The sequence below is a fragment of the Strongylocentrotus purpuratus genome, unplaced genomic scaffold (assembly GCF_000002235.5).
Source record: "Strongylocentrotus purpuratus isolate Spur 01 unplaced genomic scaffold, Spur_5.0 spur5_contig_861, whole genome shotgun sequence".
NCBI classification, from domain to species: Eukaryota; Metazoa; Echinodermata; class Echinoidea; order Camarodonta; family Strongylocentrotidae; genus Strongylocentrotus; species Strongylocentrotus purpuratus.
In genome coordinates, this window is record NW_022145570.1 from 3,395,700 (window position 1) to 3,413,522 (window position 17,823).

Consider the following 17,823-nt stretch of genomic DNA (forward strand, 5'->3'; position numbering starts at 1 on the left):
TACTCTATCGTGTACTCTATCGTGTACTCTCCTGACGGGCGCTTCGTAAACAAAACCAGCCCTAGCTGGGGGAGACAGAGAGAAGGAAAAAAGGGAAAGGGAAAGAGAAGATAAAAGGAAAGAAAGAATAATAAGAAGAAAAGAGGGAAACGGGGGGGCGAAGGGCTCTTGCCTCCTCCTCACTTCCCCCCCCCCCCCGCCAAAAAAATAAATAAGAGAGGGAGAGAGAGAGAGAGAGAGAGAAAGGAAAGGGAAAGAAAGAAGAGGAATAAGAGGGAAACAGGGAAGGGCGAAGGGCTCTTGCCTCCTCCCCCCCCCCCCCGCCAAAATAAATAAGAGAGAGAAGGGAAAGGGAAAGAAATATAAAAGGAAAGAAAGAAGAGGAATAAGAAGGAAAGAGGGAAACGGGGGAAGGGCGAAGGGCTCTTGCCTCCTCCCTCCCCACCCCCCGCCAAAAAAATAAATAAGAGATAGAGAGAGAAGGGAAAGGGAAAGGGAAAGAGAAGATAAAAGGAAAGAAAGAAGAGGAAGAAGAAGAAGAAGAAAAGAGGGAAACGGGGGCGAAGGGCTCTTGCATCCCCCCGCCCAAAAAATAAATAAGAGAGAGAGAGAGAAGGGAAAGGGAAAGAGAATAAAAAAGGAAAGGAAGAAGAATAAGAAGAAAAGGGGCTCTTGCCTCCTCCCCCCTCCCGCGCCAACAAATATATAGGAGAGAGAGAGAGAGATAGAGAGAAGGGAAAGGGAAAGGGAAAGAAAATATAAAAGGAAGAAGAAGAAGAAGACGGAAAGAGGGAAACGGGGGAAGGGCGAAAGGCTCTTACCTCCCCCTCCCCCCTCCCGCCATAAAGGGAAAGAGAAGGGAGAGGGAAAGAAAATATAAAAGGAAAGAAAGAAGAGGAAAAAGAATAAGAAAAGAGGGAAACAGGGGCGAAGGGCTCTTGCCTCCTTTCTTTTCTTTCTTTTCCTTTCTTTCCTATTCTCCCTCTTTTTCGTTTTTCTCTTTCTTTTTTCTCTTTCCCTTTCCTTCTCTCTCTCTCTCTCTTATTTATTTTTTGGCGGGGGGCGGGGGACGAGGCAAAAGCCCTTTGCCCCCGTTTCCCTCTTTTCTTCTTCTTCCTCTTCTTTCTTTCCTTTTATCTTCTCTTTCCCTTTCCCTTTCCCTTCTCTCTCTCTCTCTGATTTATTTTTTGGCGGGGGGGGGGGGGAGGGGGGGGCAAGAGTCCTTCGCCCTTCCCCCGTTTTCCTCTTTTCTTCTTCTTCCTCTTCTTTCTTTCCTTTTATCTTCTCTTTCCCTTTCCCTTTCCCTTTCCTGTGCAAATTGAATTTTTTTTGAGGATCAAAAAAAAAATGTGCTCACTAGCCCCACCCCACCCCCCCCCCCCCCCCCCACTGAGCGAATTTTTGGCCGGCGCGTTTTTCAAATTTTCGGGAGCAAAAAAAAAAAAAAAAAAAAAAATTGTGCTCTGTACCCCCCCCCCCCCCCCCCCCCCCCCCCCCTGAGCGACTTTTCGGCCGGCGCGATTTTCAAATTTTCGGGAGCAAAAAAAAAAAAAGTTGGGCCCCCTCCCCTAAGAAATCCTGGATCCGCGCCTGACACAGTCTCAATCAATATTTTACAAACAAAAGGAAACATAGAGGCGTATATATGAACTATTTATTTACATAAAATGAGCAATAACGACGCGTTCTGAAGCATATTCCCATATACAGAATCTACAGAATAATGATGAATATTCACATATACAAGTATAAAACCGCACACTAATAATTATCATCATTATTGTTATTTTCATTATTATAATAATAATAATAATTATTATTATTATTATCATTATTATTATTATCAAAATCATTATTATTAATACTACTACAACTACTACTACTACTATTAGGGTGATCACACTGCCTGTGCAAACAGTCTACCCCGTGAACACACACACACACACACACACACACAGCAGTCAGTTCGTAGAAATAGCAATTTTTGCAAATGTATTTAAAAAAACTAAACAATATTTTTAAATTTTTATTTCACATATATTTCAAGCATACCTTTAACTACAATATTTTGTAGTCGTACACAATTTCATTGTTATAGGCATGTGGGAAATATGTTAATTATTGAATTAGAATATTGTCTTTTCAGCCATGTGTGCATGGCCCGCTGATCGCCCATTGACTCGCGCTGCTATTCTGCGTGGTGAAAAAAATGCACCTCAATGTATAAAACTCCCCTACAAAAATGCAATATCCTCATGTGTTTCACTCATTAAATCAATTTGTTATTTGGACTTAAGATAGCCACAATTGTACTGGGTTCATCAAACTTTGTTTTTCTCTTAAATTCAGTCTCTGTGGAATGTTGTGGTCTGTTGAATTGTTTCTCGGAAAATCGTCATAAATCCTCAAATCTGACATTTTTTTTTTAAAGAAAAATATACTGTGATGTAGCTGAAAATCTACAAATTCTTATTATATGATCGGTTTTTCTGAATAATTTGTGAAACACATGAGGAAATAGCTGTGACGGTGATCCAAGTAATTTCCATCGCCATATTGTATTGGCATTGCAAAAATATTAGGAATTTAAGGTAAATATTTGGTGTAAATATGATCTATGAATATATGATTTTAAAAATGCCCCCAAAATGAACAGTTTGACTTTCCTAATTTACACAATGAGTGCGTGAATATATAATTATTTTAATTCAAATGAAATATATTTCCATACCTGTCTGATATACATAGGTTTCACTGATGTATCATGTTCGGTTTTGATTTGATTACATATGCGCATATTTTTATTTTTTTATGCCATTTTTGACAATTTGACCATTTCTGGCAGGTTTTTCGGTAATTTTGCGATAACAAAAAAATGGTGAAAAATCACAACGCATTGACCGATTTCAATTTTGTTTTTTGTTTTTTGAAGCTTTCATAAAGCTTGATCATTTGCAACCATCAAATAACATGTGTTTGTTGTAAATATTTTTGGTGTGCTATACCTACTACTATTACTACTACTACTACTTCTACTTCTACTGAAAAAATATTTGCAGTAGCAGCTGCTACTACTACAACTTTTATTACCATTATCATTACTATTATTATCAATATTATCATTATTATTAGTGTTGTTGTTGTTTTCGTCGTCATGGTGATATTCATGATATCCGGGCAAGGAATGCCGGTCTAAAAGCTCTGAATTCCTGGCGAAATTGTGCCAGTACACAACAGTGCCCGTTAAACATTCGTAGTGTCTACTAACAACAATTTAATGAGTATTAATTTCCAGTTATCACTTATTTTCTTTCCGATTGACATAGAAAGGAGGCCTACCAAATGTAATGTTATCCACGATCAGATGTTAGTGAAAACGCATTTTTAATTACCGATATATTTACGTGTACACCACAAATAAACATTTTTTAAACATGAGTTTGCTACTTGAGTGTGTATGCGAAATATCAACATCGACTATAAATATAAAGAATTACAGACCGGTATTTGATTTTGGTTGTTATAAGCGTTTTGAAAGCTGAAAGGAAGAAACATTTCAAGTACATAGAAGAGTTTGATTATTAAAAATGAATATTCCCAACAGAAAACAAATTATTTACATAGTCCTTTATTAAAATGCAGCATGGAGCTTTTAGAAATTAATATTTACATAATATTTTCCCCGACATGATTATGTTCGGTAATTTTTTTCTTCTCTCGTTTCCCCTTTTCCGATTTTTCAATTAGGGATGGGGCGCCCCAACCCCGCATGAACCGCCAATGTGCAAGGTACCAATTGAATGCAGATTCACTTTACACCAAGATGCAAATATAATAGTGTCGATAAGACTTCAGACTTGTCCATACAATAGCATTTTTAAATACACACAATTTGTATATTATATACAGCAAGTCAACATATTTAACTAAATTGTGCTTTTGTAATGATATTTGCTGCTACTGCTGGTCTCACAATTAATAAGCGATATCTTACATGAAATATTATAAACAATACACATCAAAAGCCTCCTAAATATGATACTTTATACACTTCAGCTGTAGGTGCAAATTTGTTCAGGTGCTTCGGAATTATTGCACCACCGTACATCCCACGGATGACCAATGAGCGTGAGAAATTAAAACCTTTTTTTCGGGGGGGGGGGGGGACAAGCTGATGTTACTTTAAAAGCTTGAGGAGATAATGAATACTTTACTTTACACGTCATTCTGTAGATTTACAAAGATCCTAAATTTCATGACATGGTATATTGATGAACATCACTTAAATTGACTGAGCTCCTTATAAAAGAGGAACATTTTCTTGGGTATAATGTACATGACTTTGTATAAGATAGATAACAACAATGTCTGTCCGTTTGCGGATCCTAGATACGTTTCCAGTTATTTCAAGAACTTCACATCTTCACATCTTAAAAATACATTCCTTGGGACTCAGTCTTCATCGAAGTTCACTGACGGATAAGGCGATAGAAAAACCTGTAAAATGCTCCTACAATTCTGCGGCAGGACAGTGCTCCTTCAAAGAAGGACTTGAACTCGACCAGCTGTACATCGGTCATTTGAGTCGAGCCACCGCCTGCAGCAAGTCGCCCCAGTGTCAGCACCAGTGACGTCATATTGAATGTGGACTTGTTGGTTTTGCTATAAGTTTCAAGCGCTTCCCGCGAAAGACCTTTGTAGTCGTGCACAATGACAGCTACTTTTTTCTTTCCTGTTTGATGAGCAAGGTAGGAAGAAGAAAAAAAAAACCGTCTGACTGTTAACAGGACTATTTTTTTACAATTTAGATTGAAGGGCTACTCCCTCGGGAAGGGGGGGGGGGGTCGCATGGGGGATAGTCCGGATTATTTTGTCCAGTAATTACCTTATACTAATATAATTTGTCAAATAATATGTTATTATACAAATAATACACAGCAGTGAGGGCATTCGTAAGAATTACCCACACAAGGTACGTTTGGAACAATCTAATACGCCCGAGGGTGCATGTTTGGACTGTTTTGAAGGTACCGAGTGTGGGTATAATTTCACTTTTAATGCCCGAACAAAATTATGTGTATTATTTGTTTTATAAGATTACGTTTTATTTGTTTTATAAAATGATGTTTTATAACATGATTTTACTAATGACCGGTCATTAGAATTGGATAATGACCGGTCATTATCCAAATTAAGCATAAGGCAAAATAAATGCCTGGTCACGTGTACGCTTCCAACCAATCATTTGATTAGGATCCACGTCATCATCTTATAAACTATGATAACAAACCATGAACATAATATCGAATGAATATTGGTTATTTGCAAAGTAGGTATAACGGCATGGACGCGTTAGTTCTGTATTTCCTCTCTATTTTTGTAGACGCTTTGTATTTTTTCTCCATGAATTCGAGGAGAAAACGATCCATCAATTTTGTTTTCTTTTGGGGGAAGTGCCCCCTTCGGTTGAGCCAGATATCAATTGAATAAGAACTTCGATGCATTTAACTATTAATGAAGAAGAAGAAAATTAATAAAGAAAAAAGAAATCAGAAAGAAAATAAAATGAAGAAAAAAAACACACACATGAGAGAACCTTACCCAAACACCTCTTTGCCTTGTACAAGAACTTGTGATAGATGGAGCTGAATCCGTATCCGGAGCGAAAGGGTCCCTTAATATCCATAGAATGACAGAGAAGCAAGGCGTCAATTCCACGGAATTCGAATGTCTTCATGTCTGCCACGTTGAAGGGAAGAGGCGCAAATTTCACGCTCGCCGACCCTACGACGTCTGACATATTCTCGGTGATATGTCGGATTAGACCTTGCACGCTGTCTTCACCAGAATTACTGCATACGACAATGTTCAATCGGTTCTGTATACCATGAGATATAAGATGGAAACAAATAAGAATCAGAGTCAGGATTGTCACATCACTGCATTTTCAAACGCGTTTAAATAAAAAGACGAGTTTTTATTTAAATAAAGCCGCTTGTTGTTGGATAGGTCCTTTATAGACAGTAACAACCACTACAACAACAACAACAACAAATTCACACGCCTCAGAAACGTTGTGGTATCAAGATGTCATGTTGTTATTGTTGTTCATGTTTATTTCCCTATAGTGTTGTATTAAATTTAAATGATTCCAGTTATTTATTTAACATGATACAATGTCAGTTAACGATATTTAACCACCTCTCTCTCTCCCCTCTCTCTCTTTCTCTAGCTCCCTTCCTCTGCAACGATAATTCTGTAATAATATTAAGTGACCTATTTGCCATGCAGATCATTATATTATGCTCTAAAATAATACATCGTTTGAATTTACACGCTTATAAAGAATTACCGCTTCATATTTTTTTTCGGGGGGGGGGGGGGGCTCCACCGGCCAAATTAAAAGGCAGCAGAGAACTAAACAACCTCAAGGATTTCGTATCGCTTCATTCTCCACGTAAATGCTCAACAAAACACGATATAAAAAAAGGGTAGTTTCCCTTTATATATAATATGCGTTCAAACTTCATACCTGCTCAGTTATCAAAAGGTATACCTGCCGGATGTTTGCCCGACGCTATCAAACAATTAATGTACGCAAAGTAATTTCCAGTCTCAGAAATTGAACTGGTGGAAGCAAAAGACAGAAATGGCTCGTCGCTATGGGCATTATCAGGAGACTCATCATAATAGTTAACAACATGGCCTTAAATGTTTTAGAAACTGAAGTGCTCTTTTTTCCAAATTGAAACTTCGCGCTAAAGAAGTAGAAGAAAAAAGGTTAACTTCTAGCAGCAGTTAATTAAAAAAAAATATCAGAAAATCATAAAGACCACAGTATGTGGAAAATATCTTTTTAAATTCTCAGTATCCTAGCATATACAGGTAACAATTTACTAATGTTAAAGAAAGTACAGCATTATTCCTGCATGCACCAACATATAAATCCTATACTGAGATCCCTTTTATGACACTAATTAACCCTACATCATCACGGAAAAACTTACGTGACATTAACAAGTAAGGAAAATCAGTCCCCGACAGTCCCCGACAAAATCAAATTTTTACCAGTTTCTCAAAAAAAGAAAAATAAAGAAAATAACAATGCATAACGATTTTACAACTCACATATAGCTCTACCAAATCCTCACCAAATAGGCCTATTTGTTTCACCCTTAACTAAAAAATAAAAATAAAAAAAACACACACTTTGGTTTTAAGAGTTTATGTCAAAAAAAAAAAAAAAACATGCTATAAGGAGTTTTGCGACGTTGCTGTGAAGCCTCGATTTTCTTGAGAATGATCGATCGAATGAGCAAAGTGGATCTTCGTTGTAATTCGAGGTCAGAGCCGAGGTTATGCATAAATTTATTCACTCCGTTTTCATATAGTAAAAATTACCAGATATGAGCAAGTGAGTGGCGGAAGTCCCGAGGTGGAGGAAGAAGGGGAGGGGTAGAGGAAAGAGAGAGAGAGGGAGGGAGAGAGGGAGAGTCAGAGAAGGTGGAGAGAAGGAGAGAGAAAGAGATAGAGAGAGAGAGAAGAGAGAAAGAGAGAGACTGAGAGAGGGAGACTAGGGGAAAGAGAGAGGATGTCAATCTATACATTAACTTTGATTCTTTCATATATCACGATTGAGTCAAATTAACCGCGGCTTACCTTTGCCTTTGCCTTTGGCTTTGTCTTTGATAGAAAACAACCCATTTTAGTTGACGTACGTGTGAGAAAACAGAAAAAACTTCCAATTCACTTTACTGCGAAACAAGATGAGAATTGATCAGATCTCGGACTCAGACAGTCTCCAAATATCCCATCTGCATCTAGCTGTTCAAGGACACGAACACCAAGTTTATACAAATAATTATTGTTTTGGTAATTGAATCGTACCATATAAACCCGTACGCATGCAATCTACACCACGTGATGTACACAACTGACATGTACTTGTACTTCTTGTTGACGTTCGATCTTTTAGCTGCGACGGCCCGCTAAAGTCTTCTCCATATAATTAATATATCTTCCAAATATTCCATCTGCATCTGTTCCAGGACACGAACATCAAGCTATACAAATAACTGTTTTGGTATTAGATAGAATCTACATCACGTGATGTACACAACATGACATGAACTATACTTCTTGTTGACGTTCTATCTTTTCGCTGCGACGACCCGATAAATTCTCCTACATAATTATAATGCATATGAGTCCGCACTGCCCGTCGCGTGTCCGTCCTCCAGAATGTGCTCTTGCGCGGTCGCAATGTCGGGGAATCCCCACCGACTAGACATAACGTCATGTAACAACAATCGTCCCACTCGACCGATCATGCGAGTGATCGAGTACCATAAAACCAACAAAGAGCAGTTAGGATTTAGGAATCGGTGGGATCTGGGGAGGGGGGCGAAAAAGTACACATCCTGCATCGAGTAGTCATATTAATGTACTGATTACTAAACTAACAAGCTGTGCCCTGGCGGCTAAATTACATGCATTTCCCCCAAAACGCATCCCCACGCTAATAGAATCTGAATTTCTGATGACTATGTGCATAAGAGAAAAGAGACTGCAAACTTGTGTTCAATTAGAGGACTTGAGATTGATTTGGATCAATCGCAAATCTTCAGGACGATCATGAGGCCCTGATTGAACAATTCATATTTCATGGTCCCAATATCCTAGTTATAAAAAATTTCCACTGTAAACTAAAATATTATCCATTCCGGTTTCAGCAACTTTTCATTCAGGATCGACTAGCACATTATATTGCTATAGGTTCTCCCCAGTTATTGAGTTCGAAAAATATGTAGGCCTAAATGTACCTATTTAATTCCATTTGTTCTGTGTTTAATCAAATTTGATAGTTGTCATACAATACAGTACATCACACTGAAATTATTAATTTTCCAGTATGAAATTCCCATTTAATGATTTCAGATCACCAATAGGAGTACTCTGAAATCATTGCAGAAGAAAATAACACAACACAATCTTACTTTCATATCATGTTCTTTCTTTATTATCAAGTGGATTGTCTACCATGATTGATTAACATTTATATTCGATAACGTTAAATTATCAATAATTATATATTCCAATTTATTCATATTAAACAAATATATTCAACATTAGTAATTCATCTTCTACAATCTCCATATATATTCAACAGTATTTCCACCCCCCCCCCCCCAAAAAAAAAAAAAATCCATTCCATTTTTGTTAAGAGCACTTCCATGCAAAGGTATAGATAAAACTATGACCAACGATTGTCATTTTGTCCAAATGAAAATAATCTTATCACAAAACACTAAAGAAATGCTAAATACAGAAATATATGTTAAATGCACATTTTATCTTGGAGAATGCTTAATTTACTTCAATGCAATATTTATGTTCACGTGTAAGCAGCTGCGTAATAATGGAAAGAAACGTGGAATATTTGTCAGATTCTGGAATATTTTTTTTAATGCTATCACAGCTCCAACGGCAAAAGAAGAAGATCACAGCTGGTCCCTGTTTCATACAACTAGCTACATGTGTGAAGATCATTAAAATACAATACATACAATACAATAAAATACCAAATTTGATCACAGCGAATAAACTTCACTGATTTCAGTAGCTTGGATCAATTACTGTAGCTTGTAATTGATGATAAGTTTTATAATAAAGGATGGAGAGGGGGGGGGGGGGGGGTCTTCAGCAGAAACTGCTTCCTTTATTACAGTTCAAACACAGCTCTAAAATAAACGCAACGTAATTCATCATCCAATCAGGAACTGAATATTAAAGATTTGCTTTAAAATGTTATTCAGTCCCCACTTACACCAAACGTTTAATACAAGATGCCCCTGATGTTTATTTCAGTCATGTAAACAAGTTAAGATGATACAATGTGATTTGATGTAGTAACAAGTATTATTAAATTTGTTTCATGATTTATTTCTCTTTTGTTCACCTTGTGAATTTCAGAATGCATGAACATAATTATAATGTATCTAATTTAGTAACAAGTATTATTCAATTTGTTTCATGATTAAATTCTTTAAAATAAACAATTGAATAAACTGAATTGAATTGAATTGAATCTTCTGTTCACCTTGTGAATTTTAGTATGCATGAACATAATTAAAATGTATCTAATTTTATATACTTTAATGTATTCTTTAAAATGAAAAACTTATTCTTCCTGAAATTATGTTGTTCACATGCAATACTTACAATTGTTTTTCAAACATGAGATTTACATAGCTATTTAATTATTTAATTAGAACAAATGACATTTCTACGTACACTCTCAGATCTATCATACAACAAGGTTTTCAGTCTAAAGATCTTTTATATTATTTACCTGTATAAATATAATGAGAGAAAAGTAAAAAGGCAAAATTTGTGAAAGAAAAATCCATCATTATTGCATATACACAGAAGCATATTTCATATGGAAGCTGGTATATTAAATCTTGAGCCATGTCTTAAGTAGGTGACATCAAACGTCAATTCCAAGACTAAAGTGATATACATGTACATCTCATATAATAACAATAATAATAATAATAATAATAATAATAGTGGAATCTTATATAGTGCTTTTATTTCCATGTTACAAAACCACATGCACTATTCGAATAAGAGGAGGAAGCCCCAGGGTATTAGTCCACCTGCACAAGTATAACACAATCAGTTAAACCGAGAGAAGAGACATATATTATATATAGAAGCCATTCTATGAATCCCCCAACCCTCCAGCTAAATACATTCCACTTATATTGTTCCTCGTTTGTTCTTTTTTTCTTTCATCACACGTCAAAGCATAAGATGACAGATGAATAATAATAGTTTATATGTGAGACACACATATTAATGATCAGTGCCTTTATTATTATGCATTTTTTCCTAGTGTTATTATTTTGTTGGGGGTCGCATCAAATCGTCTCGCGTGCCGCGTGCGACAGACATTACAGACTGAAGGTGTAGGGTCCAAACACATAAAATAACAATTTATTAACTTTAATTAAATATCCACAAAAACAATCCTCTTAAAAATCAAATCAATATCATATTCAAAGAGAACATATAGACAGATAACCCAGCATACAAAACAATTAACATAAAGATATGTTGAGAGAATGCATTGTTAATGATATTATACTGCACTTAATTTATATCTCTTAAAATGGCGCTTTATAGATTAATCTTGTTTTAGCATAATCATTATCATGATTACTATTACTATTATCTTTATTATTATTATAATCATCATAATCATTATCATAATTATTTTCAATGTTATTTTCATTATTATTATCTTCATTATCACAATTATCATCATTATTATTATCATTGATATCATTGAAATTACTATTATTATCATTATTATTATTATTACTATTATTATTATTATTATTATTATTATTGTTATCATTAATTACTACTACATGATTATAACAATTACATAATGATACAAATTCCATTATGCATTTGCAGCGCAAATTTAAGGGGTAACAATATATATTACAATTTATCTTACTTTGCAACAAAACTATATACGCTAAGAAAATCATAAGCACTTTTAGCAGACTGAGGTAAATGAAATCTAAAAATATCCGATACATGCGTGCCGGGCTAAAAGCTACATCTTTTAGGATAACCGATTGAGATATATTTACCACTCCATATTGATCTTTTCTCGGGTCCTAGTATATTTGCACATCTATTCGAGTACAATTGGAGCTTAGTTCAGACATTTTAACAGATTTGGATGTCTGGGTTGAGAAAAATTCCTTAACAGAGCTTGCACTTGTAAATTTGAACATTGTTTTAGGGTCCACTTCTCCAGCATAGACTTCGTTACCAATTTGATATCCCTTCCAAAGCTTTTCGAGGGATAAGCGGTCTAGATCACGGAGCTTGCCTGAATAAGCAACACACGGGCCATTCTCAGAGTAAAAGAAATGAATGTGTAGGAATCCTTGTTGCCTCAAGGATTCAACGCTTTGAATGTGTTGTTCCAACATTTGCAGTCTAAAATACTTGGCTTCTTTTCGTAGCTGCTGAAGGTCACTCGATGTGATGTCATTGAGGATTCCTCCACGTACTAGGTAGTCAGCAACATGATGGAAGAGACTATTGTTCCTACTGATGACGTAGTTATCTTGTCTGTCTCTTGGAAATGGCTTCCCTCCATCCAACATGTCGGTGAAGAAAGATTCTTTTTCTCTCATCAATGCCTCTCTGGTCATCATATACGTGCTCCTGGTGCCATTACCCGTTCCAATTACCGTAATCCCCACCGACATACCTGCAGCTTCTCTTAACGCCACTTCCAGCGCCTCGAGCGAAAAGAAGTCGGCTTCACGTTCCAGTAAATCGAACTCATTAAATCCCCGTGGTAGCACAAGTTCGCCACACCTCATGAAATTCAGGACATGGCGAAATATCTCGCTATCCCGGTCAATCAGGTAGTTTCCTTGGGCATCTCTATCAGAAGGGATATCACTGTCTAGCATGATGGCAAAGAAACTGTTCGGGTACCGCGTCAGGGTGTCCCGAGTTGTCAGGTAGATCTTACCGCCAACATTCAAACCAATTTGATTGTCAGATTGCCGTGGCCGTGCAGAATCCATCTTTCTTTTTAGTGGTAGCATTTTGTACTGCTACAAAGTTTCCTTGTTTCAATGATTGATCTTTTCGCTGCGACAGCCCAATAAATTCTCCTCCATATAATTCATATAAGCCTCCGAATATTCCATCTGCATGAATTCTGTTCCAGGACAAGAACACCAAGTTTAGAGGCCTACAGATAACTGTTTTGGTAATAGAATAGAATCGTACCCGGTATCCCGCGCGCAATCTACATCACGTGACGATGATGTACTCCGTGTTGATTATTGGGGACTTTTAGATTTGCGTGGACTGATACGCGTGACGTCCATTGAAGGCAGTGCATTACAAGGACGTCGATCGTAGCATAGACCTATTGTCTTCGTGCGAATCTAAAAGTCCCTAATATTTTTTCCGCAGCGACGGCCTGATAAATTCTACTATACTCTGTGAATGCTTCCGTTCTGCCCGTCGCGTCTGGTTGTCAAGCAGTAGCAGCAGTACGTATAGTACGTGCTCTGAGTCTGAGCATAATAATTTATGCGCGGTCGCAATTTAGGGGAATCCCCACCGACTATAGACATAACGTCATGCCACAGCAGTCCAAATCATCCCGCTCGGGCTGATCATGTGAACATGGTGTGATATCGCGCACCATACAACCAACAAAGAGAAGCGAGAATGTGAGGGGGGGGGGGGGAGAAGCAGGCACGAAGCCACGGGGGGGGGGGGGGGGGGGCACGGGGGACACGTGCCCCCCCCCCCCAAAAAAAAAAAAAAAAATCCAATATCCGTTGAACGTTTTTAGACCCCCCTTTTTTTTTTTTTACCTCGGTCGATTACATGTGCCCCCCCCCTAACATCAAACTCTAGCTACGTGCCTGGGGAGAAGTACACATCGATTTGTCACATATATATGCGTGTGTGTGTGTGTGTTTGTGTGTTCATGGGCGTCAATCCTGGGGGCGGGGGGACACGTCCCCCCACGAATTTTCTAGGGGGGCATCATATCAAATGTCCCCCCATGTTTTGTCAGAAAAGAAGAGGGACCACCGGGAACAACGATTTGGTAACAAGCATTATTTATTGTCTTCCCATGCTCACTGTCTCCCACGAGTTTGGATTTTGAATAGGGTCGAGTTGTCGGGATCATCTCGTGATGAGGGACAATCATAAAACATATATATATGTATATTGTCTTACCATTATGTTGTATTTTTGTGTTTTTTCCTTTTTATTTGAAAATAAAATAGGAAAAATTGTAATAATTTATTCTCATCCCTGTATTATATTTTAGGTGAGACATGCATTAGTATGTTAAATTGTGTTATTCCCGGTTATTGTTATCATTACTCTTATACTCGATTATCTATGTTACACTATAATTTTGAAATTTGTTATCCAATGTATACAAAAAAATGAGAATAATCCTATCTGTTTGGATTGAAATCAATAAAGTTTGAGTTTGAATTTGAATATACGATAGACTGTGCCCTCAATTCATTACTAAGAAGCTCTGCCCTGGCGCATTTTCCCAAAACGAACCCCTCCCCCTCCTGCCCAAAAAATATATCATAATTTCTTATGATCTTTTTGGTTGCTTGTTCTGAACGGCACAGAATGTAATTCGCTTAATTCATCAAATTCAATATTTACAATGCTAAAAAAAAAAAACTCTTAAGAGACTAAAATTGATAGTTGTATAAAGGAACAACATGTGCGCAAGGGTATACGAGCATTTTTCTGAAATTATTAATTTCTAATATGAAATTCCCATATAATGATTTCAAATTAAAAACTTAGCTTTCCTACTTTTTTTCTCTGATTTCATTAATATCTTGATTTTTCTCCCTTCCTTCCAAGCAACTTACTGCAAGGTTTAGATTGCCCGGTAAAGTTACCATAGAAAGAAACAGAAGATCAAAATGGCAACCTGTTACAGAGAAAAGTAGTATAGGCTGATTACCAATACGAGGACTATAAAATCTTTGCAGAAGAAGAAAATAGCACGGCACAATCTTACTTTGATATCATGTTCTTTCTTTATTATCAAATGGATTGTCTACCATGATACCATAATTCATTCGATAACGAAGCATTATCAATCAGAAAATATTATTATGTATTCATATTATACATATACATTTCTCCATAGGCCTACCTATTCATATCATACATAATTATATAATCAACAGTATTCATTCACCTTCCACATAACTTTATTTCTTTATTTAATAATCCCATGCATTATTTGTTAAGAGCACTGTCTTCATGCAAATGTATAAATAAAACTACATGGTCCAACAAACGATTGCCATTTTGTCCATATGCAAATAATCGTATCACAAAGTACTAAATGAAATGCTAAATACAGAGATATATTAAATGCATATTTTCCCTTGAAGAACACTGAATTTATTTCGTTACAATATATACAAATGTACACTTACAACATACAACACGTATGCAGCTGCGTAATAATGGAAAGAAATATGAACAAAATTTCCGATTCGGGAATCTTTTTTGGTAATGCTATCACAGCTCCAATTACAAAAAGAGAAGAAGATCACAGCTTGGCCCTGTTTCATGTATGAAGATCACTTGCCACAATTCTATACCAAATTTGCTTCCAGCTAATGAACTTTGCTGATTTTAGTAGCTTTTATCAATTACGAAGCTTGTCACCAATAACATGTACATGTAGCTAGTTGCATGAAACAGGGCCCAGCTGTGAATTATCTTTCTTTTATAATAAGGACACTGGGGTCTCCTGCAAAAAGAGCTACCTCTATCAAAGTTGAAACACAACCCTAAAATTAAACGCAAGCTATTTTTTCATCCAATCATGAACTGAATATTGAAGATTTGCTTTAAAATGTTAATCAATCCCACTTACACCAAACTTTTTTTAATATACAGAAGGCTCCTGATGTTCATTTCAGTCATGTAAAAAAAGTTTAGATGATACAATGCGATTCAATGTATAGTAACAAAAAAAAATAGATTTTGCTTCATTATGAATTTCTTTACTGTTCACCTCGTGAATTTCAGTATGCATGAACATAATCACAATGCATTTAATTATATCATAATATGCTTATCATATTCTTTAAAATAAACAAGGGAAACGCTCTCGGTGGTCTCGCCTGCATTACGCAATTCGATATGATGAAAAATTGAGGTTGGCACATTATCTATAGGCAGGGTGACCCATTAGCAGGCCCAACAAAATGAAATCATGTGAATATGTTCAGCATTTTGAAATGTATATTGACTAAAAATCATCATCAGAAAAATTATTTACTTTAATTTGTACCACGATTGATAACTGTAACGGAATATAAACAAATAACAAAAATTGTTTTATTAATTCTCATTTTAAGTTGTGAAAACATAATCCAAGTCTACTGACCTAAAATGACCTTCGACCTTGGCTTTGTGACCTGGAATTTATGTCATATGATTTGTGATACTTGATAACCCTTGTGTACAAGTTTCATGGAATTTGAACAAACGCTTTTGAAATTATGCTAAAAGTTTAAATTCTTGATGTTGATGCCAGAGCAAAGTCTAAGTTTGCAGACCTGAAATTACATTTGACCTTGACTTTTTCACTTAAAAGACTAATAACATAATTTTTGATACTTGATAACCCCTATGTTCAAGTTTCATGGAAAAGGAATGTATACTTTCAAAAGTATGATAACAGTTCAAAATCTTAACCTTTGGGTAAGTTTTGATTTCGATGCCACAACATAGTCTAAGTTTGTTGACCTGAAATGACCTTTGACCTTAACTTAGTGACCTGAAATTCTTATCACATGATTGGGGATACTTGATAACTTTTTAGTCCAAGTTTCATTGAAAAGGAACCTATAAATCAAAAACTTAACGTGAGGTTAAGTTTTTGTTGATGATGCCACAACATAGTCTGAGTCTGTTGACCTGAAATGACCTTTGGCTTTGACTTTGCGACCTGAAAATCTCCTCACATGATTAACGATACTTAATAACCCTTTAATCCGAGTTTTATTGAAAAGGAACATATACTTTTAAAATTATAATAAAAATTCAAAAACTTAACCTTAGGTTAAGTTTTTGATGTAGACGTCGCTGTCACCACCAGCGCCGTCACCGGAAAAACGGCGCCTAGATGTCTCGCTTTTGCTACGCAGGCAAGACAAAAAACGTTTTCTTCTTGAAATTATGGTGTTCTCATGCAACACAATTGTTTTCAGAACAGGAGATTTACATACCGGTAGTTATTTAATGATTTAATTAGAACAAATAACATTTCAAACTACACTCTCAAATCTATCATACAAGTTTTCAGTCTGTTTTCCTATTTACCTGTATAATGAGAGAAAAGTAAAAAGGCAAAATTTGTGAAAGAAAAATTCATCATTATTGCATATACACAGCAGCATATTTCATATGAAAGCTGGTACATGTATATTCGATCCTGAGTCATGTCATTAGGTAGGTGACATCAAACGTCAGTCCCAAGACGTAATAGGGACTTTTAGATTGAGTGGATGAGAACACGACGAACGCCGACTACATGCATGCAGGAAGCAGGGACGTGATAGAGAAGGACTGGAATCAAGCCGCTCTCCTTTGACCCCATGCTCCAAGCCGCCGAAAAGTTATGCGCTAATCTGCAACTGTTGACCAGGTGGTGAGATAAAAGAGCGCATGAAATTTCAGGAGTTAGAATTCCTACATCAGAAAATGGTATCACTGCACCTGTTCGCTGTCCCTTCCAATGATTTCTCATCCATTGTTGAATGTGTAAAGAGTAGAACAAGCGAACACAAACTTGTGTACTTTCATCCTTTTTTAAACTTGAAAAATACAAAAAACACGCGAAAACACGCATTAGCAAACTTAATGTTATTGAAGATTGTAAACCATGGATCAAATAACGGGACATTAAAGCATGCACAAATTAGCGCATCATCCTAAAATATTGAGTTTTTGACAGGATGTAATTTTTCTTTTACCAACTCTGGCACACAAATTAAAGGAAGGACGGAGTTTTAAATTTAAACAATTTTGTTTGATGCACTATTCCCAATAAAATCCCCATATAAAGTTTTTGATTTACACTGAAATTTTGCCGGTAATTTAATATTTTGTAATGAATGTAAAACTGGAGCCTGGCTTCCGAAAGTCCCCGCAGTGGAAGCGCGGTTCGGAGCATGGAACTTCAAAGCCAAG

The 17,823-nt window shown here is 36.4% G+C and overlaps 2 protein-coding genes across 2 annotated transcripts; both read right to left on the bottom strand.

The window, feature by feature from the left end:
* Positions 1-3,613: 3,613 nt before the first annotated feature.
* LOC115918020 lies at positions 3,614-8,140 on the bottom strand. The gene is made up of 3 exons (XM_030999350.1): positions 7,660-8,140; positions 5,602-5,878; positions 3,614-4,732 (listed from the first exon to the last, which is right to left on the bottom strand). Exons 1-3 carry the CDS (start codon positions 7,702-7,704, stop codon positions 4,470-4,472), a joined length of 585 nt encoding a protein of 194 aa, XP_030855210.1. The 5' UTR covers positions 7,705-8,140; the 3' UTR covers positions 3,614-4,469.
* Positions 8,141-11,696: 3,556 nt separating this feature from the next.
* On the bottom strand, positions 11,697-12,626 carry LOC100893357 (SH3KBP1-binding protein 1-like). The gene has a single exon (XM_003731015.2). It carries the CDS (start codon positions 12,624-12,626, stop codon positions 11,697-11,699), a length of 930 nt encoding a protein of 309 aa, XP_003731063.2.
* Positions 12,627-17,823: the final 5,197 nt, after the last annotated feature.